Source organism: Chelonia mydas, chromosome 15, assembly GCF_015237465.2.
Source record: "Chelonia mydas isolate rCheMyd1 chromosome 15, rCheMyd1.pri.v2, whole genome shotgun sequence".
NCBI classification, from domain to species: domain Eukaryota; kingdom Metazoa; phylum Chordata; order Testudines; family Cheloniidae; genus Chelonia; species Chelonia mydas.
Genome location: NC_057856.1, coordinates 16,716,640 through 16,739,544, shown reverse-complemented (window position 1 = coordinate 16,739,544; position 22,905 = coordinate 16,716,640). Strand labels below are relative to the sequence as shown.

At 41.7% G+C, this 22,905-nt stretch overlaps 1 protein-coding gene across 17 annotated transcripts in view; it reads left to right on the top strand.

The window, feature by feature from the left end:
- ARVCF (ARVCF delta catenin family member) overlaps positions 1-22,905 on the top strand; it is a 448,905-nt gene that overhangs the window by 345,588 nt on the left and 80,412 nt on the right. For all 17 annotated transcript variants that reach the window (XM_037879234.2, XM_043529834.1, XM_037879232.2 and 14 more), the window contains one exon: positions 4,453-4,636. In XM_037879234.2, the coding sequence (XP_037735162.1) occupies positions 4,453-4,636 (184 nt within the window). The remainder of the gene's footprint in view (positions 1-4,452; positions 4,637-22,905) is intronic.

The following is a 22,905-nucleotide window of genomic DNA, read 5'->3' as shown; positions in this document are numbered from 1 at the left end:
AGGTCACGCGGCCTCATGCACTTTTGTGGCCCAAAATGCACGACTCTACATGAGGTGCTTCCAAGCTCACCTGGCCATGGCTTACAGACCCAATGTGCATACCCTAAACAAACCCCTATCCATACCTTTCTGAGTCAGAGACTGTCTCCTATGGTGGACAGTTCCCTCCAGCCTCTGCTCTGGAGTCCCCGTTCTCCAGGAGGCTCCATCCATCACTGATGCATCCCTCACAGGATGGGGTGCTCACCTGTTACATCACCCAGGGGCTATGGTCTCCAACAGAAACCTCCCTGCACATAAACATCCTGGAACTTTGAGCTATAAGCAATGCCTGCAGTTACTTCCTCCCGTTTATCCGTACATGTTGGTTCCGGAGTATGACAGACAACATTGCCTGCATGTTCTATGTAAACAGGCAGGGAGGAGCTCGCTCTCATTCGCTTTGCACAGAAGCTATGAAACTCGAACTGGTGCCTTGCGAACAATATCCAGACATCAGCCGCCTACCTTTCTGGAGCTATGAATACCACAGTGGATGAATTAAGCAGACACTTTCCCTGGGACCACAAATGGGAGATAAACAAAACAATCATCACCAACGTATTCCGCATTTGAGGCTACCCAACCATAGACCTCTTTGCAACTGTGGAAAACACGAAATGCCCCGGATTTTGCTCCAGAGCAGGACAGGGCAAACACTACCTGGGAGATGCATTTATGATTCTGTGGCACCAGAACTTACTCTATGCTTTTCCCCCGATCCCGATTCTCCACAGAGTTCTGACAAAAAATACGAACAGATCGTGCCAAGGTGATTCTGATTGCCCCAGCATGGCCCCGACAGCCGTAGTTCCCATTCCTCACCAAGATGTCAACTCGACTACCAATCTTGTTGCCTCTCATTCCGAACCTCCTTTCGCAGCAACACGGCCAATTTCTCCACCCCAACCTGTCCATGCTTCACCTCAAATATTGGTTCCTACATGGTTCTCCCAAAATGAACTAGCATGCTCTGATGAAATTCAAAGAGTTCTCCTACATAGCAGAACACAATCTACTCGCACCACCTATCTCCAAAAGTGGAAGTGATTTACCCAATGGTGCTCAACTAATGTCTCCTCTTTCTCCTATATCTGCACCTCTTCCTCTTATACTTGACTACCTGTTAGACCTCAAACAATCTGGACTTTCTTTTAGCTCCATCAAAGTCCACCTAGCTGCTATTACAACTTTCCACAATAAATTGACAGTTTGCTCATCCGATCACTAAACGTTTTCCCAAAGGACTTCAATCCCTATACCCAGAAGTTAGACCTCCTACCCCTCCATGGGACCTTCACTTAGTATTATCTTGCTTAACTCAACAACCATTCAAACCCCTAGCCACTTGCTCCCTCTTACACCTTTCTAAAAAACAGCATTCTTAGTGGCAATCACTTCTGCCAGACGGGCAGGAGAAATAGCAGCTCTCATGGCAGACACACCATATACCCTATTTTTTAAGAACAAAGTTACCCTTCGATTAAACCCCAAATTTCTTCCAAAGGTCCATTCGTCATTCCACATCAATGAACTGATACACCTGCTGACCTGCTTTCCTAAACCACATGTGAACTCTTTTGAATCCACAATGCATATCCTAGACGTACACAGGGCTTTGTCCTTCTATTTTCGTAGAACCAAGCCCTTTAGGAATTCTTCTAGACTCTTTGTCTCTATCGCGGAGCGATCCAGAGGTACACTTATTTCGACCCAGAGACTTTCAAAATGGATTTCTGACTGTATCCGACTCCGTTATCAGATACGGAAAGTTGTGCCTCCAGCAGACATCAGAACTCTCTCCACTAGATTGATGGCTACCTCTGTGGCTTTGCTACGCAAAGTTCCCCTGACTGACATCTATAAAGCAGCCACTTGGTCTTCTGAACACACTTTTGTTAAGCACTATTCCCTTACTCAGGGCCCTCTCTCGGACACACGATTAGGGAGAGCTGTTTAATCTACTGCATTTCTACCCAATCTGAAGTCCCTATCTCCTTGAGAGACACTGCTTTTAAGTCACCTGGAGTGAATCACCCACAGGGACAGCTCTCGAAGAAGAGGAGGAGGTTACTCACCCTGTGTAGTAACTGACGTTCTTCGAGATGAGTGTCCCTGTGGGTGCTCCACTACCCATCCTCCTCCCCCTCTACTTCAGAGTTGGGGTAGCCTCTGTTGTAGAGAAGGAACTGAGGAGACCGGTCGCACATGCGTACTATTAAGGTACACTCAGAGTGGGAATGCAAGCTCTGCGCATGTGCAACCGGTACGAGTACTGCTGTAAAAATCTCCAAGCGAAGGCGCAGGGACGCACCAACACCTGGAGTGGAGCACCCACAGGGACACTCATCTCGAAGAACGTCAGTTACTGCACAGGGTGAGTAACCTCCTCTTTTGCACTGGTAGAACTCACTGACTTCAGTGGCATTACTCCTGATTAACACCAGTATAACTGGGCAATTGGGTCTGGTGAGTCAATATCTGGTAGATAGTTTAAAAAGGAGTTTTGGGGGAGAAAAATTGCAGGCATTGTAACCGTGAAACTTTGAGAGATCGATATGTGTGACTGAAACAAAAGTCCAGACATGACCATTTATTGTTCCTTGTGGGTTTTTTAAACATAAAGTGTTTAAAGACAAATATCTGCAACTTAAGTTATTAGTTTGCAAAAATGTGTAAACCTAATGATGCACGTTGGATACATATTAATAGTACATATTATTAGGAAAGAGTCTCTGGATATTTAGGAAAGTCTCTATCATTTTTCCATTCAGTCCTTGCAAAAATCTCCTTCATTCTCATGCATTTCAGTGGAAATGAAAGTGGTGTACCTATTTCTCTCCACATATTTGCTTATTTATAGTTTTGAAATGTTACCAAGTAGGATTAATAATTTCTGTATCTATGAAATGAAGGTTCCATTTTAGTCCCCATTCGATAAGGAATAGCCTTTGTAAAACTGAGATTTGGAAGGATATTTATACTTCTGCATAAGTTTGCCTGGCAATGTCTGGGATATGGAATGTTTAAGCAAAAACTTTCCTATTAGATTTCAACTTTGTCCTTTGGTTTGGAGATGTTATTCTGCTGAAAGCATGAGGCAAACAGAAGAAGGTTTTTGTTTGCCTTTCTTGAATTAGTCAGCTTTGTGAAGGCTATATTACTTCCCTTTATTAGCAGAAACCAGCTGATGGTTACAAAAATGTACTTCACCCTCTGATTTCAAGGGAAAGTCTAAATTATTATCCATTTAAAAAAAAAAAAAAAGTAAATCTAGAATCCATTTGTTTCTTGGATCTCTCGTTTTTCAGTTGAAATCACTGGTGCCTAAATGTTTTGCCTTGTACAGTGCTGAATGTTTCCATGAACCATTTTTAAGGGCTAATCTCCTCTTCACAGTTCTGCCACTTGATCTATGTGGGCCAGTTCAAGCAGAAACACCCCCTATTCCCCTGAATGTAGATGCTGTTATACCAGTGTCAAAGGGCTTATGCTGGTGCAGCTTATTCTAGTTCAGGAACTGAAATAAACTGTACTGGCATAGGTACCTATATATTAGTGTAACAGCATCCTGTAGGGTTTTTACCAGCATAACTGTTGGCAAAAAATCACACCCCTAATTGACAGAGTTACATTGTTAAAACTTTTAAGTGTAGATTAGCCCGAAGATATTTTGCATTGTTTACCGCGTAAAACCTACATTTGTGACTTCTGCTGCTTTGATTTGGTGTTCACCTTCTTTCTACAGCTGTGATTCAAAATCAAGGTGAGGTGATAAGACAAAGAGGGTTGTGGGTGCTCAGTCTCCTCTAGGAATAACGCCCTCACTGCACCGTATGTGCCTGTGACATAGTGAATAATATGAAAGTAAATATGGAATGCAAAAAGTCTGGGGTGAAATTCAGTCCTGTGTAGAGAGTCGACACCGGGGCTATGTGCCCCTTAAATCCAGTTTAAGCCCTATTTTGAGGTTTTATGAGATGCATTGACCTTGCAGTGCCCTCTGCACTGGGGTGGGGTTTTTTTTCTCCTAAGTAGATTTGCAAGTTTAATTATATTAACACTCTGTTCAGAATGAATACTATCATATTGAATCTTTACACTTCTAGTTTATGTTGATGATGAATGAACACCTGTCATATGCCTCCTGTATATTATATGGCTCAGCAGTTTCAACCACTCTACCTGTTTTAAATATAACTGCGTTTAGAAAGGTGGTATCGCTTTCTGTTTTGATAATTGCTGAGTGAGTCCGAACCATGTGGTTATATTGGATTCTCAGAAATGTTGTCAGGTGAGTAATTTCCTTGGTTCATATTGTTTTATGATTTTAATCTTTTGGAAATGCTAGTCTGCATGAGCAGTACCTGTAAACTACTCTAACTTGGCTAATAATCATTGTTTCTCTCTAAGGCACTCTTTGGAACTTGTCATCCTATGAACCCCTAAAGATGGTGATCATTAACCATGGCCTTCAGACTCTGACAAATGAGGTGATTATCCCCCATTCCGGATGGGAGAGCGAGCCGAATGAGGACTCTAAGCCTCGGGATGCTGAATGGACCACGGTCTTCAAGAACACATCTGGCTGCTTGCGGTAAGATGGGAGCATGGATTGTGCTTCTGTTTATAGCATCTTAGCGTATGTTTAAAAAAGTGGTTTATTTACCCTGACTTTGAAATCAAATATCCTGCATCTCTTTTGCATAGGTGCACTTAGGAGCTCAGTGTGGCAATATGGGAGGCTCTCGTTTTGCCACAGATTCTCTTGTACTAGAGCCTTGTAAGTGCTGACATTCCAGTCGCATTTGTGAGAGTGGTTGGTCATTTGTGTAAGATGGAACATTATATATATAAATGTTAACCTTTCCCTTAGTGGGGGCAATGCTTAGTAGAACGGTGACTTCCCAAGTTATGTCCCAAGAAGAAAATATGCCATTGCAAGCATAGTCATAAGTGCTAGGAATCCAGCTTTAATCAGCTGTGCTGGGATCAATAGGCTGATTCTGGTCACTTGTCAAGTCCTTTCCTTAGCTGCCCATTTGAGAGGTTTTTTTATGACAAGTTTTCTAAATGATTCAGTTCTTTGAAGCTCTTCCTGCACAAGTGGACTTTTATTCCCAACTGGTGAGGAAATGCATGATATCAGTGTTAACGCTTTTTTATTGATTTAAGCTAAATCTAGAAGACTTCTGATTCAGATTTATCTGCAAGCACCCCAGGTGAAGATATTGACTAACTTGATTTCAAATTGCAGCGAGTGAGGAGCTGTAGGATATATATTATGAACCTGTCAGAGATGCACATTCAATGTAATTCATAGGTGTTAGCTTTAGATACAGTTTGCCTGCTGAGCATTTAAGAACCAGTTTACAGTAAAAAAAAAAAAAAAAGACCTTTGATTAGGTGGTATTTGCATTTCTGAACTCCTCCACAACTGGACAGTGCGTGTTAGAACACAGGGTCTGAAAGAGCCCTCAGCACAGCCTGTGAAGATCTAAGGTACCGACGTTCTGTATAGAGTGACTGACTTTCATTTTATATGTTTTTCCTTGAGGTTTTTGTAAATAGTCTATAAAAGATTAAACAGTGTATATACACTGTTAAATTCTTCAGTGTTATGGTGAGGTCTAATAGTTCAAACAAAACTAATAAAGATTCCGTATTGCACCTTCTGGTGCACTGAAGTGTACTTCTGTCAGATTTCTACTGATTAATATATCTTCAGAAAGTTGGTTCATTTCCGTTCCTTGGGCTTGCAGTCTCTAAATTTTACTAACTATTCCCATGAGTAACTTCATGAATGCAGAAAGTAATGAAAAGTGTTCTGAAAGGGCCCATTACTGAACTTATTTGCAGTCCCACTGAAGATGGAGGTCCTTTGAGTAGGATCCAGACATCATAATTTTTCCTTAGCAGTGCCTCACTTTCTAATGGTTTTGCAAGAGGAAATTAGTTATGGTGAGGATAAAAGGATTATCTGAATAGTATGAGATTCTCTAATGATTGCAAACAAAAAACTGATTGTTAATAGATTAACATGATCCATGTCATAAATTTTCTATTAGCACCCGCAATGCTCTGATCTGCTTGAATATCTGCATTCCCAGTCTGTGTTGTTGTTTTTTTTTTTTTTTAAATTAAGGTGCTGCTTTTGGAGGAAAAAGAGCAAAAATTTTATTTACAGGACCCAGCTTTCTTCAGCATAATGAATGTGGGCATACAGAACTAGTGTCGTGTTAAAATCTGCTAGCTGCAGAATTCCACCTCACTTTTTAGATCACTAAAGTGATCCTGTTTTAAGAAATGACTTGAATTACATTGTGATGGCACTTGCTAATAAACATATGTGGTGCCTACTGCGGGAGCTGTGCATGCAAATCTATTGCAATCCTCATGTCTACAGTCTTTCTTCTGTCACTACTGGGGTGAGAGGGGCCAATATCTGTCTATCCTTTTTTTTTAATTCAGAGAGAGCTAGTCTTCAGAGAAAATTGAGTATGTGATCCAGAGAATTTGTTCAGGTAAATGGGGAAAAATCTGGAACCGTTAAAGAAGGCAATTTATCAATCTTTTTGTTTTATAAAATTGGTATTGGAATGCGTAGCCATTGTGTGGAGAGAGGAGAATTGTTGTGATAATATAACCATTTTTATCCCATTGCTATCTGGAGGCATTAAAGGAGAGGCAGGATGATCCATACATAGAGCAAAGGATTGGGTGTAAGGAGATGTGGGCTCTTTCCAGGCTCTGGGGTTCCCATTCTGTATTATGTGGGTAATGATACCTATCTTCTATAAAGTGCTATGAGATCCATGCGTAAAAAGGGCTAGATAAGAACAAAGTGTTCTAATGGGTGTTTGGAAATCTGTTGGCATCTTTAATAAAACACTCTGCAGCTCGTCATTAAATGTATCACCAACATAAGATGGCTAACGCCATCAATAAATTGTGTTTTAGCTGACTTACTCTTCAGTCATCTGTTTGACTTCCATGTTAAAGCCCCTTTGCCTGCTCTTGTGTTGAGGCAGCAGTTAGTCATAGAAATTCAATTTTTGGTGAATGGAGCTAATTACAAACTGTAACACATTTACCATTTGCAAAAATGCATGATCTGATTTGTACTTTGGAGGTTAGTCCTCTTGATCGTTTGCCAAGCCCACCTTGTCTTCTCTGCAGGTGATTCTGAAAGGAACACTGCACTGCTCTCTGAATAAAGAACTGAGAAATGAGCAACTATTTTGACTGAGTTTTTAAAAGTAATTAAGATCACTTGGGCTCAGCAGTGCCAGTGCACAGCATGCGCATTACACATGCACAGCTGCTTTCATTTCAGTATTTTTCAGGAATGTTAATGAAATTTACCAACAAGTGTGGGTGGCTTTCCATCAAACTCCTTGCTTCACTATGAGAATTGCTGCTATGTTAGTCCATGCTTTTGCTGATCTTGTTTACCTTGCACTGATCCACAGATGGAGAGGCTGGGGGATTGGTGATATTACAAGGGATATTGTGCATGCTATGTGCATTGTGTGAGGGAAGGAAGGATACTATGGTTGAATACCAGTGTTTAGAGCTAGTGTCTCAGCTGAGATAGCTACACTGTCCCTGTGATTCCAGTGCTGGAGCTGCTTTTTATTTAGGCCTCGCAGCACATGGTACCTACTTCTAAGTTTAAAAAAAAAGAAAAAGGCACCTTATGATTTAGCGCTAGATCTCCCATTCACCAAGCTGGCAGGAATGCTTAAATGAAGCTTGATGTTGATGTTAGCCAGGATTGCTGTAAGGAATTGTATTCAGCAATCCATTCCGTAACTGCTAAATCTAAGTCAGAGTTTAAGAAAACCCAAATGATGGTGCTAAGAAACACAGGATATGATAACTGGCAACTTGAGACCAGTGAGAACTATAATGTCCCTCTCTGTCCAGAAGCCTAAATGGAGAAGCCACTTGATATTAGTTTCACCAAAGTCCTGTCTCTTCCCTGCCATGAGTCTCACAATTTCTGAACAGCCCATAATCAGATGAAACACTACTCTGAGCTACTAGGGAATACTCAAGATCTTGAATGCCAAGTAGGGACCAGAGGAAGACAGGGCTTCCCATCAACACTTGTTGACTTTGACAACAGGTATTTGTTGTTTTGGGGGGCTCTTTTACATTCATGGGGCATGTTCATATTGTTTGTATCCCAATATTAGACTGAAATATGAACAGCATCTTCCATCCATCACCTAATCCTAGCCACTCCACCTTGACTCTGTATGCAACCTGCCAACAGTTACGTTTTCGAATGACTAGAAGGAAAACCTCAGATTTCATTTTGTTAATGCAAAATTTGACAGTTACAACACTGAGGCCAGTAACTGGGGTTGCTGCATGCTGTCTATTTCACCAGGAAACTAGGTCAAATATTCATGAATTTGTGGAGATGATGCTGATTTTCAATTCTGTTTTGTTAATCTTCCTCCTGGTCCAAGGAATGATAATGGCCCCTTTCCTTGTCAAGCTTCATTTATTGGGTCAGATCCTATATCTGATTCCTGAGAGAAGGGTGATCATCTGACAGATCAGAATAGTCGTAAGCCTTTTGATACTAATCAGGAAGTAGCACAAAATTTGGCAGTTCCTTTTCTCTCTCAACATGGCCACCAGGATAAGAGAGTGTTGAAAATCTGGGAATGCATGATGTGCTTAATTTTTTTCCAGGAGTGTTTTTGCTGGACTCTTGACCTTCAGAGGCTGTATCTCAAGTTTAAGGAATTTGAGTGTCACACAGGGTATATCTATATTATTAAAGTGCTGTTTGTGAATGAGTACCTCCAGCTTTCTTAAACAACATGCTTGATGATCTGAGCTGTAGAACACCGAAATAGAATACCAGCCCATTGCGAGCCTCCCTCTTTAAGCAACTTCAGCCTGATATGCCCATAAACCAGCAAACCACTGATTTGTTTCTGTCCTTTTCCTAGCTGCAGTAAACAATGTACAGCTCTCCTCCCCCCAAAAGTTGTTCTGAAACTATTCTGATATGTGGGGCTGGAGAATTGGGACTAGGAAGGAAGAAGGGAACTTGCCAATAGAATCCGTAATAAACACAGGTGGTTCTCTTATTTCACAGGTGGTTCTCTTATTATTTGGTGTGCACATTTGATGTCCTCAAACTGATTTATTCTTTTAGGTGTGTGGAAAAGGAGATGTCTCTTTTTTAATTACTGTCTGTCTCTTTATTATTTAATTCCTGCCTGGATTTTCAATCCAGAAACATTTGCTTTTAAACTATACTATAATCCAGTTTAAATAATGTTCTGACTTGATGGATCTTAAAAAGGCCATTTAGCAATCCTTCCTTCAGCTTTGACTAAGACATTAAGGCTCATTAGAGAAAGGGTACACTTAATGGAATCATTCCAGGAGAGAGATGGAATTTAGGTTACCGTGCACTCGTTAACTCAGTGCCAGAGACTTTCTGTGTTTCTCCATGTTTGTGCTGAATTGTTTCTCTTTGGCTTGTTCAGATAATATGCTGTTTGCTCTTGGTCAGGAGTAGAAATGTGAGACCTTTCGGTCAGAGAGGGCTGTCACAATCAGACTTCCTTTTCATTTCCTGTACAGTTATACATCATGACTCTGAGTCTTATAGAAGCAACCAGGCTTTTAACTGCTTTAAAAAATTTAATTAATACTGTGCTTAATTACCATCCCCCTCTATTTAAATTACCATTCATTCTCTCTTGCACCTTGCAGATTTTTTTCAGTTTTGAAGGGGGAAAAGGATAAAATTTAGTTCCTAAATTGCTGATTTTATAGCATGGATCTTGTGCTAAACTGACCTGCTGTCAACAAATATTTAAATTAGTTCACTTGCATACTAAATAGATGAAAAGTGCTACTTTTCCAGGTTACCATCTGCAGCTTTTCTTGTCAATCCTTCTACTACATAGAGACTCCTGCTCACAAACAGCCCCAGGATTCAAATCCTGGCCATGGATGTACAAGTGCATAAAGAGAGACCCTGCCTACTTGACTTGCACCAAAAAATGAATTCTCTGCAAAACAATCTTGCACAGAATGGCTGTTCACCATGAAGTTATGGAGGAAGGATGGTCCAGTGGTTAAAGCACTAGCCTGGGCTGTAGAAGATCCAGGTTTAGTTCCTGCTCCACCACAAACATCCTGTATGACCCTGGGCAAATCTAGTAGTGTCTTTCTGCCTCAGTTCCACATCTGTAAATGGGGAGAAATAGGGAAGTACTCTGTCACATTAAAGATTATGAGGCACTAGGATACTATGGTGATGGGGGCTGTACAAGTACCCAAAGTAGGTAAATGTTAATAGCTCCCTCCTTTGGAATCAAAATACACAAACAAATATGGGAGTGTGTGTAAAAAATACTCTAATCCTTGTACACTGTTTCAGATGGTGCTGAGAAAAAAGGGGCTCAGCGGAATGTCATAAGTTTCTGTATTGTGGATATATTTTGTTCCAGGTGTATATTTAGTATGTGACCGTTTAACAGTCTTCCTTGAGAAGCCAGAACATGCTGTAGTACATGAAGCTTGCCCAGCAGAATTAATTCATTACCATTTGGACCAACAAGTGCAAGAGTAGTAGTAGTGCAGAATAAAATCTGTGAACCCTATACCATTGCCTTAACTCTTTCCTATACTCATTTTCTTGGCGTGGGGAACATACTGAGCTACAAAGCTCTGTGGTGATCTCTAGTCTTCCACAGAGGGGAGTTAGGTCCAGCATGATGCTTTGCAGTGTGGATCTGTAGAAAAGCTCTGATCAGAGATCACTAGTTACCAAGTCATGGTGGCACTAATGAATAAGAAAGAGTTGGTTCTTTTCTCTCTCCACCTGTGCAAAAGGAAAACCCTGCTCCAATTGTTCTGTTGGAAAAGTAACAAGGATCATCCCCACTAAATGAGGAAGCTTGGCCTATACAGGTAATGTTGTATAACGAGGAGTTGGGATCAATTCAACTTGAGGTTTCCTGTATGGGAAAGCTAATGTGTAGCCATTTTGGAAACTAGGCTGTTCTCCTATCCCTTTGAGACCACTGTATAGCTTGGCTTTTGCTGCCTAGTGAAGTATGTTTTCACCAGGGGACCATCTAGAATGTGGTTGTCCTAACTAGTTATTTTATCTTATTTTTTGTTTCGGGGAAGGATTCTTCTAAGATCACATCATTTCTCTTACTCGCCCCCCGCCCCCTGGGAGTTTGGCAACACTGCAGCATTGGCCAACTAAGGGGATAGGTGCTAGAATGTCACAGGAGGTTTGTCTTGCCAGAGGCTGAGCATGCTGTGTTCCCATTCCTGGCGGTGGGGGACCATGCTCAGTCACCCAGATGGCCCCATTCTGTTACTGTTTCCAGAGCCTGATGTCTCTGAATGTTGAATTCCAAGGAAGGAGGGGGAAAAAGCTATGTCACAATGCACCAGTTATACCCTCTGTGCCTATTAATGATTAATTTGTATCTTTTCTCCAAAGAAAAGTGACTGGGAATTAGTTATCAAAATGAATTACTTTCAAGCTTTATCTGTCTTCCAATCCTGCAAGCATGATGATAAATACATGATAACAGTAGCATTATATTTCCCCTGTCCGCCCTCCCACCTACATGAGGCAGCATTGAACTCAGACTGACAGAAGTGGAAAGGCAGCAAAGCGTAAATCTTGGATTTGAGAGAGGTGGTTGTGTGAGCTTCTTCTAAATAGTTTTGTCTGGTGAAGGAAAGGGCACGGGAGGTGAGACGTTGGGGAGATCACTGCAGTACTGTCAAGGTGCCATTGGCCTGTGTCAGGGGAACATTGAGTAATTTGCCTGTTGAAGCATGACAGGATAGAGAAGGTATTTAGATGAAGGTTTTCAGATGCAGGCTTTCTTAAAATGACAGTAAATTAATAATTAAGCTTAAGTAAGTAGTCTACATTTTATACAGAGAAACAACCTTCCATAACTCCAGCCTGAGTGCTAGGAAAATCTCCAAGATGTTCCCCCTCTCTGAAATGGGATTCTCTGACAAAGCCCTTTGGATGATCTTTCTCCATGTATCACCCCATTCCCCTATATCACTATGACAGCATATTTCAGCTGGCATCCTTTTAGCCCAGGACAGGGCCTCTTTCAAAACATATCACTGCATTACAGTCACACAGAAGAGTGGTGTCTGAGTGACACAAAATGCCACTGAATTATTATGTCCCACACCACTGTTGCCATCTCCTCATCTTCACACATGCTACTGACTGTGAGGCATTGGGTTAGTTGCCTGACCTTGCGTTTCAGTCAGTGTAGTACAAAATGGAGTTCAGAAAATATATATCAGACTTTGCTGAGAAGCAGGTACATTTTGACCTGCACTTTCCTCAGGGAAATAACTTCAAAAAGTGAGGAAAATTGAACTGACGACATTAAAACAACTTTTCCAGGCAACTTTCTCTTTAGGGACAGCAAACACTGAACAAACTTGAAAGAGGGTGAGGTTTATCTGTAGAGTGCAGGTTCAAAAAACAACAATTAGACTTCTAAGGAAGTATAATAAAGAGGAGAAAGCTAAGGCAGTTTCTTAATTAGCTTATTGGTGCTGTATAGGATCATAGCATATGGCTGTCCTGGGGCTTATATGATGAGTACAGTGTTTAATTCCTGCTAGTGAAGAGCTGTTAGAGTTCTGCCTGACAGTTCCTGATGTTTAGCTTGTAATATAAATAAATTATGCATAGATTTTAGTAGCAGAGACATAGCCTAGTTACATGCAACCTTAAGGCTTTACAACCGAGTCTAAGGTATAAATTAAAGTTGTACATTTGCTTATTGCCTTCTGTCATTTCCTTAGGAAGGAATTATAGGTCCCTTACCTCTTGGCTCTGAATGAAGGGAACTAGAAAATGTATTTCACTATGGTTTGATGAAAAGTGAGTTCACAACAAAACTCACCGACACCAATACTTTTGGAATGGGGTTGATGTAGACAGTGGGCATAGTTTTACATTATTCTGTACACCTAATGGATACAGAGGCCTTCCATTTTTACACAAAGTAATTCAGAGATTCTTTTCACATGGCAACGGATGCACATGGTAGGACAAGCAGAGCCTCTTATCCTTCTCTCAGAGCAAAAAATGGAAAAATAATTTTGAAGCTAAGTAGCCACCAGCCATTCCAGTATTCTCTTGCAGCATGTTTTGGAGCAGCTCAGTGTTACAGAAGAACAAAACAAGGCTCCCATAACTAGGTCATATTAAAGGTAACCAGCAAATATTTTAAGTAGTTCATGTATTTTTATGGGCTGAATGCCCCAAATAGCAAAGGGCAAACCTCACAGCTGCAACTGAACTTTGTCCAGCTATGCTGGAAGGACAAGAGGCAGTGGATGTGGTTTAAATTAGGAGGCACCTTTATTATCTTGAATATATGGGAGTACCCAGCAAATAAATTGTACAGTGCAGGTTGTCGTCATTTCCAGAATCCTTCCCAGATACATGGGTGGCTGCTGTGAGCCCTCCCTCTTTCCAGTCTGGTCCCAGCCATCCTGCTGCTGTAACCCTGCCCCACTCTCCCCTCGTATGAGGGTTAAGGGGCCTAGAAAGGAGGGTGGTTGACTCCCTGCCATACCAGATATAGGCACCTTGAACCCCCTTGAATTCCTCAGCAATTTTAATGGATGCTTCTTTTACCAATCAGTTTTATCAGATCACCTTATCCGTTCCATAATAAGTACCTGCACTGCACATCTGTCACAAGCTTTACATAAGTTGTGACATTTATAGCCTAAGCCACTTGCCCCATCCCACCAGGTCCCAAAACCTCTTTGCCTTGGCCAATCTGGCAGTGAGGGAAAAATTCCTTCCCAGACCCCAAGAAAAGGGGTGACTATTGTAATGCCCATACATGGTCATGATGAAACCCAGTCCTTTAACTGCTTCTGAGGGTGGGAAGATGGGTGCTGCCAGGCCACTCAAGGTGAAAGAGGGCTTTATGCCCTGTGTAGTTCCTGTAAATACCCCCTCTCTTCTGCTCAGTTTGGGGAGTACCCCCAGCCCCAGTCTAGCTGTGCAGCTTCCTGCTCCTCCCCAGTCAGCACAGGTAAAGTCTCTTTCCCCTTTTACTCCCCTGCTGTGAGCTGGAGAGGGTGGCCTTAAAGGGGCAATGACCTCTTTCCTTCCAGCCTGCTGGAGGAGGACCCCATCAGTTATGTTAATAGGGCAAATACCCCTCTCTTCCATCCAGCCGGCCATTGGACCATTCACTTAAGGTGTGATGGCAACATTGTTAAACCATGCTGCTGGTTATTCCATCCTTGGTTATCACGGGGAGCTCCTTAAATCAAAGAATTACGACTTGAGAGTGAGGAAGGCAACTGTGAGCTTTCTTGATTGTGTCTACACTATGTAGGTTTCTCCAGAGCACAGACTAAACTCCCTGTTACAGCTCTTGGCTGCTGTACAGTCATTTGCCAGTATTTGACCGATTTAAAAAACAATATAGATTTTGAATAGATAAAAGGGCCTCTGCCACATAGGGCAGCCACTGCTGCTGAAGCTGTATTCTGTTGGGACTACCCCAGTATTTACATGCTGCAGTGCCTCTGAAGTGGCTCTTCTCTTCCATTCCTGCCCACGCTGGATAGCTGTCCCCTGCCAGCCTTCCCCTTCAAAGAGACCTCCTGTTCTCACCCTTGGGCCTTAGGTTTCTTACCATCACCTGACTTCAGGCTGCTCAGATCCTGACCTTACTGCCCTCTGCTACTATTGGGTAACCTTCTTTAATATCAGTGACCTCTCCACAGCCAGCCAGTTCCCACCGGCTTCCTTGTGTCCTATGCCACCTCCTGCTGACTGACTCTATCCTGCTCACCCCATCTGGCTCCAGGACCTCTTTTGCATCACAGGTTCCTTTTCACTTTCTTTGGGTTATTAGGATCCATACTCCCTAAATCTCAGTTAAATTGCTTGGGATTCAATGAGGAGTGAAATGTGGAATTCATCACATCTCTGTCTGAAATGGGAAAAAAGGGGTTGGCTTGAAATGAGTTATGTGCTGAAGGTAGCACTTGCCATTTGGGACATTCTGCAATAAAAGTACACACAGAAATTCAGAACAATTTACTACATGTGTTCTTAATAATTACCGGTCATCTTTGGCAAACATCTGACAGGATTGTGGACTGGGATTGAGTCTCAGAGCTGATGGGTGGAACATTAAACCCAGCCTTGCAAAACAGTCATGGCAACTTATCAGCCCAGGCCTGGAACTTAGCCACCTACGTTGTGCTGGTAGAAGTAATGGAGCTAATGATACATTCCTCACCAGTCAAGCAAGAAGAATTAAGCAAGACTAATTTAAGCTAAAATTGTTCAGAGAAGCAGAAAGACAGTAGCCTAAACTAGGTGGTGGTTGGCAGAACTCATGCATTGTCCCAGGCACAATGACGCCAATAGCTTCAACTCTTGTTCAGGTCTGGGTGATTCTCCCAAAGAAACAGTGCAACAAATGAGTGCCCCATATGCCATACCTATGCCAAAAACCAAAGTATTCCTTGGAGTGCATCAAAAAAGAAAAACAATTTTTAACTTCACAAAAAATATCTTCTCCCCTCAGAGAGGTACAAGGGCACTTTAAACAAAGTATTTTTCATGAGAGATGAACCAGCACTGAAGTACGATGGTGACTGTGTTATTCCCTAACATTCTGCTCTCATGCTTCTTGGACAGCTCTACATGATAACAAACAATACTGCTTTTCAGCAAGATGGCTGACACCAGCAGTCATTTTGGAAACAGGAGTTTTACTAAAACAGATTGTGTATTATAACTCTCTGGTTACGTTCTCCAGACCCAAGGAAGAGCTCTGCGAAGCTCAAATGCTTGTCCCTTCCACCAACAGAAGTTGAGCCGATAAAAGATATGTCCCCTACCTTGTGTCTCTGTGACCCTTTCGTCCCTACCTTTTCACGTGTTCCTGTTTAACTATCCTAAAACATGCTGCTTGCCCTGTGAACTTTCAGGTTGCCAGGGGAGAATAAAAGAGGGGTTGCTGTTCTTCAAAACAACATTGATTTTTTTGCATTGAAAGAATACAAATTAAGTGCCATGCATTTAACCTCTTTACAAATCTTGCTGTTGAGGATGATTTGTGTGTGGCTCTGATAGCAGGGGCTGCACACCTATCCCAGAGGTGGTGAAAGTCAACCCTGTTACTGCAGACTTAAATGTTACATTGAGATTTGCATATCATATAGGGGCCTATGTGATTGTCATTACAGTAATATCTAAATCAAGGATGGATTCCTCACATCCTCCTCACTTCTTTCTATAGTCTTTCATACCAGCAGACCAGATTCCTAATCTGATGAGTTTCCACTCTGGTAGGTATTTACTTTTATTTAACATTTACTCAGTGTTCCTCCATTTTGTTTTCCTAGGGAAAGGAGATATTTAAACAGCTATACAAATCTTCTTCCATTAGTCCTGCCTACAGATCAGTATGCAAGACTTCTGAGATGTGAGAGAGAATCCAGGTCACTTTCTCCTTCAGCAGAAAGGTGGGGGAGGGAGGGATGTCAAATTCAGGTGTGAGATTCTGTACAGTACTGTTTCTGTGCTTTGCTGCTTTTACATGAAATCAGTCATGCACTTATACTAACGTGTAAGGGATTCAAGATTTTGCTGCCAGCAGAAGATTAGGATGCGTTCCTAGCTATGTGTGTCCTAAGAGCATCTTTATTTGTTAAGATTAATATTGTCCTTTGTGTATTCCAATATGGCTTAAAGGGATACTATGAATATTTTTGAAGTGTAGTGTACATTTGAAGCTCTCTTATTTATACTACTGTAGCCCTCTTTTGAGGAGGACTGAAGAGCAGGAATCAACAAGAAGGCAGAGTTGTATTGGGCCCAAGGAGACTCCTCACGAGATTTTAGTAACTGGAGTTTCCCCCCCAAATATTTTCTTATTTTTTTTAAAACCCGTTCTAATGCTGGTGAAAAGTTGCTGCATGAACAGCACTGGAGACGGAAGTCTCACAGAGATGCTAGGAGCGAGGATGCAGCCAGTCAGATATGTAGCAGCTGGATTCTCTTCACCAGGTAGTCACGCTGGCATATAGAAGAAGCTGAAGTACCCATCCATTTGGACAGGCAGTCAGATTTATTTCATCTATAACAATATTTTCCCCTTCATGCATTTTTGAAAAGTCACACGGGGCTCGGAGCCCGATGCCTCAACCACAGAAAACCATCTCAGACTTCGCTGAGACCTCTGCTGAGCCCAGATACCGTGGGCTAGATTCTCAGCTTGTGTATATCATCCTAGCTCTATCAAACTTAACAGACATACACTGATTTGCCCCAGCCAAAGTTCCGGCCCCATATTTTATCCTGTTTCCTCTCTCATATCCCAGGAACACAGACTTCAATTCTCCTTTGATTAGAGATATAAAGGTGTGTTTGTGTCTAAAATGTGTGGGCAATGATCAACGATCTGTACCTGTTACAAATCTGTTTGCCACATGTTGCGTACATGTCTGTTGCACACAGTTCAGAAATTTCTGGATCTGTAATCACTAAGCCCTGGTGAAGCTTCCTCCTCTTTCTCTGCAATGTCGCACTGTCCAGGCAGCCTACAAATCCTCTTTTATGTCTACTGGATACTGTGGAGTATTCTTTAGTTTTTATCGCTCTGTTGAAAGGAGGTAGTTTTAGAAGCTCTGTTCAGAGGCTTTCTTTTTGAGCAGAGATTGACTACCCTTTGATTTTATCCACATGGTATAAATCATTCGATATATCAACGTAAAGTGTCAGTATAGAAGGTTAGCTGCACAACTTGCTTAGCAAAGAGCTGTGGGACTAAATCTCTGTATGTTTTGCTGAAAATGTACATTTGAGTGATGTGCGTGGCGAAGAGGACAAGATATGAAGTAATAATCCCATGTTGGTTTCAAGTGACCCTCTTCCCTTTATGAGATATACAGTGAAAGGGGGAGAGGTATACATCAATATGATGATATGGGGGGTGGTATAACATAATTCTGTTACAGTTTCTGGAGTCTTAAACTATAATAACAACCAGAGTCCTCGAAGTATAATTCTATCAAAGGCATAACTGAGGTTGCAAGCCCTTTTAGAGAATGGACTGGTGCAATGTTAAAGTGTAAGAAGTAGTGTACTCAAGTGCCTGCCCATAGAGAGGTTAGAGAATTGCAATTATGAGCTTAAAGATTGCTCCTTTAGCTTCTACCATGGTCTAGTCCTCTCAGTCATTTTCTTCTCCACGTTCAAATATCTCCTGAAGATATGCTTCTCCAATGACAGCGACAAGAAATTAGCCGACTGAGAATGACATGGTTGAGGGACACTTGGTGGTGAGTTGCCGCTGAAGAAGGGTGCAGAGGTAGGATAGGTATTTGTGAGGAAGTAAGGACAGGAGAGAAAGAGGAGGTAGAACTGGTGAGAGCGGAAGAGAAGCCAAGAGGAACTTTGCCTCTAGGGATTAGTGCTGAAGGCCATGCTACACAGAGGAAACTTTGATCTACACACTTGTGGATAGGGGCCATAAAGGTGACATTTCCTCAACTTTCAGGCCTCCCTATCTCAATCCTGGAGTTGGCTGAGGAGCGTTTCAGCCCCAGTGCAAATTAACTCCTCAGGACTGCTCTAACTTGCTCTGGTTTGTAAGGACCCCTATGAGCTGTTATACTGAGATTGCCAGAGCACATCACATTTTAGCCAAGGCTCTTCACTCCTCACCAAACCCCCCCGCTGAGGGGTCCAGCTGTGTGTGGTATAGTGCTGTCATCCAATCATTCCTCGATAAAAGGGGAATCCCCAGCTGCTTTTTATGTGCACTGCCTGAGCTGCACAGAGGGCACTTAGTGTAGGGAGGAATCTGGACTCTGTGGATTTAGTCTAGTTATGAGGCTGTTGGTGCACTGTCCCCTTGGGAGCCAGGGATGTTTGCTGGGAGCTGGAAAAAACCCTGTTTCATGCCTACAACTGTGTTGTCCCTGGCTGTCTAACCCCCACAATGTGCAGAAACCGGTGACCCAGCTGGGCACAGTCCCAAACACCAGGTGTCTACAAAAGCAGGTGTATCTCCATGAGTTAGGTATAAATAGGGGACACATCCTGTCAATAGTGTTCCAGAAGGGAAGGTGGAATGTAACCAGTTGTAGTAACCTTGCTGTGTGCTAGTGATGACGTTAAAACCCTGACACCTGGTGACGCGCAGTCCATTTTCGTTACAGCATTAATAACCTACTAATCTGATTTTTTTAATTTTATGTTTATCCCAGGATATTAGAGAGACAAGGCGGGGTCAGGTAATATCTTTTATTGGACCAACTTCTGTTGGGATGAGAGACAGACAGTCTAGCTACATTCTGAAGAGCTCTGTGTAGCTCAGAAGTTTGTCTCTTTCATCCAACAGAAGTTGGTCCAGGAAAAGACCTTACCCACCTTTGTCATAAATATAAAGGGAAGGGTAAACCCCTTTAAAATCCCTCCTGGCCAGAGGAAAAATCCTCTCACCTGTAAGGGTTAAGAAGCTAAAGGTAACCTCGCTGGCACCTGACCAGAATGACCAATGAGGAGACAAGATACTTTCAAAAGCTGGGAGGAGGGAGAGAAACAAAGGGTCTGTGTCTGTTGGTATGCTGCTTTTGCCGGGGATAGAACAGGAATGGAGTCTTAGAACTTTTAGTAAGTAATCTAGCTAGGTGTGCGTTAGATTATGATTTCTTTAAATGGCTGAGAAAAGAATTGTGCTGAATAGAATGACTATTTCTGTCTGTGTGTCTTTTTTTGTAACTTAAGGTTCTGCCTAGAGGGATTCTCTATGTTTTGAATCTAATTACCCTGTAAGGTATCTACCATCCTGATTTTACAGAGGTGATTTCTTTACTTCTATTTACTTCTATTTCTATTAAAAGTCTTCTTGTAAGAAAACTGAATGCTTTTTCATTGTTCTCAGATCCAAGGGTTTGGGTCTGTGGTCACCTATGCAAATTGGTGAGGATTTTTACCAAACCTTTCCCAGGAAGTGGGGTGCAAGGGTTGGGAGGATTTTGGGGGGAAAGACGTGTCCAAACTACGTTTCCCAGTAAACCCAGTTAGAGTTTGGTGGTGGCAGTGGTTATTCCAAGGACAAAGGATAAAATTAATTTGTACCTTGGGGAAGTTTTAACCTAAGCTGGTAAAAGTAAGCTTAGGAGGTTTTCATGCAGGTCCCCACATCTGTACCCTAGAGTTCAGAGTGGGGGAGGAACATTGACACCTTCTTTCTTTTTATTTTAGTTTGTTACATGCTAATGTACTGTTGTGATATATGAGAATTTATTTTTAATGCAATTGTGTCTTAAATTTCAATACTTTAATTCATTAATCCAAGGGACACAGAGGACTTCTAATATGGACAAGTTGAGTTTTTCTTTATTGATGTATTTGCAAAATATATGTCTACGCATGTCTACATTAATGGTAATCCTAAAATGTATAAATAAAAAGAAAAGGGAAATACAAAATCCCTAATGTTGCTGAGAGCTAAAGCCACAAAATACATGAAATGAACATTATTGTAAGTATGTATCATAAATGAGCCATTTAAAATTCTCTTCTGAATGGGTAATGAGAAGATGGGGGAGGGAAAAAATTCAGTGTGGAGTAATCTGATCATTTCTTCATTACAATTCAGTCAGTTTTCCTTAAGTTTAGAAATAAAAAGAATTAAAATATATAATAGGGGAATAGGAAATAGGACATGTAACTCCAGGTGGTCCATTCTCATTGTATATCTGCCACCCTTCAGCTTAACAAGTAGTGTTCCATTTTAATGTAGTTGAAAGCGGAGCATCTCTCATCATAATTCTTATAACTGCTATAAGGTACCATAGAGAACTTGAATCCTAATTTCAGTTTCACAAAGTTAGAATTCACAGTTGGGCTCTTGATGCTATTGGATTAATACAAGAGGAGAAAAAATACCATACAGAATGCTATTTTCCATATATCCAATGAAAACTCATCCTTGGTATTCACTTCTCCCACTCCTTATCGGCAGTTACCAGCTGAGATGTATGTTATTGTTTGAGAATAGGATTTATTTATCACTACATTTTACTTGCATTCTAATTATAGAGAGTTAATATGCTATAACATGCAACTTACAATTAAATGTGTATTCATATTTTGAAAGGTCTCTGAGCAAATGTTTCCTTCTAGTTGTCTGTCTAACATCTCAACGTGCCCATAAAGATGTGGAAAATGATTAATTTGTTAATTACATTGAACAATATTGGCAGTACTTATACTTGAAGAAAAATTGGCTGAATAGTCCAAATGGAAAAGGGCAGTGATTCCATTATTTGGACTTTTGAGAGAGAACATTTTTTAATATGGGGTTGTGAAATTCAAAGACCCTGAAGCTGATACATTGGCTATGTTTCTATTGATATTAGTAATGTCTGTCTTTGGTGACAATGGAATGTACTCAAGCATGGTGCAGAAGCATTTTGCCATTTCGTTCCCTTTAATTTCAGTGGAAGTAGGGAAGCTAAATTCCCTTGCAATGCTTGGAAAATTTAATTGTAATATGAAATTGGCAGGCACGAGCAGTTAGTTCTTTCAGTGTGTGAGATCCAGAAAAGGTAGAGTCCCTGTCTCAAAGAGCTTTACAGTCCAAGAAATTGTCTTCACTGCATTGTTAGTTCAAGGTAGTATATTTGAGGAGCTGCATTCCAGATAAGAGTGGCCACACTGCAAAAGGTGACTTGAGCTATGCTCAAGTTACTGCCTATACACTTGTCACAATACTGACTTGAGCGGAGACACTTGCTTTCTGGGGGCATATCCCTTGGTTCTTTGCACCATTCCAAGCTGCTCCTTCCCCAACCTGTAGTGTAGTTCAGGAGAATGTTTGTTTGTCAGCTGTGGGCATACAGATTGTAGTGTTTGCCCAGCAATTTATTACAGCGCACCATTTCCATTGATGGAAACATTTGCATCCAATGAAGTAGGCTGTAGCTCATGAAAGCTTATGCTCAAATAAATTTGTTAGTCTCGAAGGTGCCACAAGTACTCCTTTTCTTTTTGCGGATACAGACTAACACAGCTGCTACTCTGAAATCCATTGATGGTGTTTGTCTGCACTCCGGTGGGAAGCCATGAATCCAATTCTAAACTATGAGTTTTGCAAAATGCTGATCTTCATACTATGGTCGTTTTGGACACACAAGCACCATATTGGGTATGAGATGCAGTGAAGCAGCCTTTCAGCAGTGGCTTGTCACCCTGAGAAGGTGGTGACGTGCTTTCTTGCGGCGAGCACGCAAGCTGTTTGCAGACATGATGCGGAGTGGACACGCATAATGCAGACGTTCAGAACATAGAACAGCCATACTGGGTCAGACCAAAGGTCCATCTAGCCCAGTATCCTGTCTTCCGACAGTGAGCAATGCCAGATGCCCCAGAAGGAATGAACAGAACAGGTAATCATCAAGTGAGCCATCTCCTGTCACCCATTTCCAGCTTCTGGCAAACAGAGGCTAGGGACACCATCCCTGCCCATTCTGGCTAATAGCCATTGATGGACCTATTCTCCATGAACTTACCTAGTTCGTTTTTGCACCCTGTTATAGTCATTGCCTTCACAACATCCTCTGGCAAGGAGTTCCTCAGGTTGACTGTGTGTTGTGTGAAGAAATACTTCCTTTTGTTTGTTTTAAACCTGCTGCCTATTAATTTCATTTGGTGATCCCTAGTTCTTGCCTTCTGGGAAGGAGTAAATAACGCTTCCTTATTTACTTTCTCCACACCAGTCATGATTTCATGGACATCTATCATATCCCCCCTTAATCATC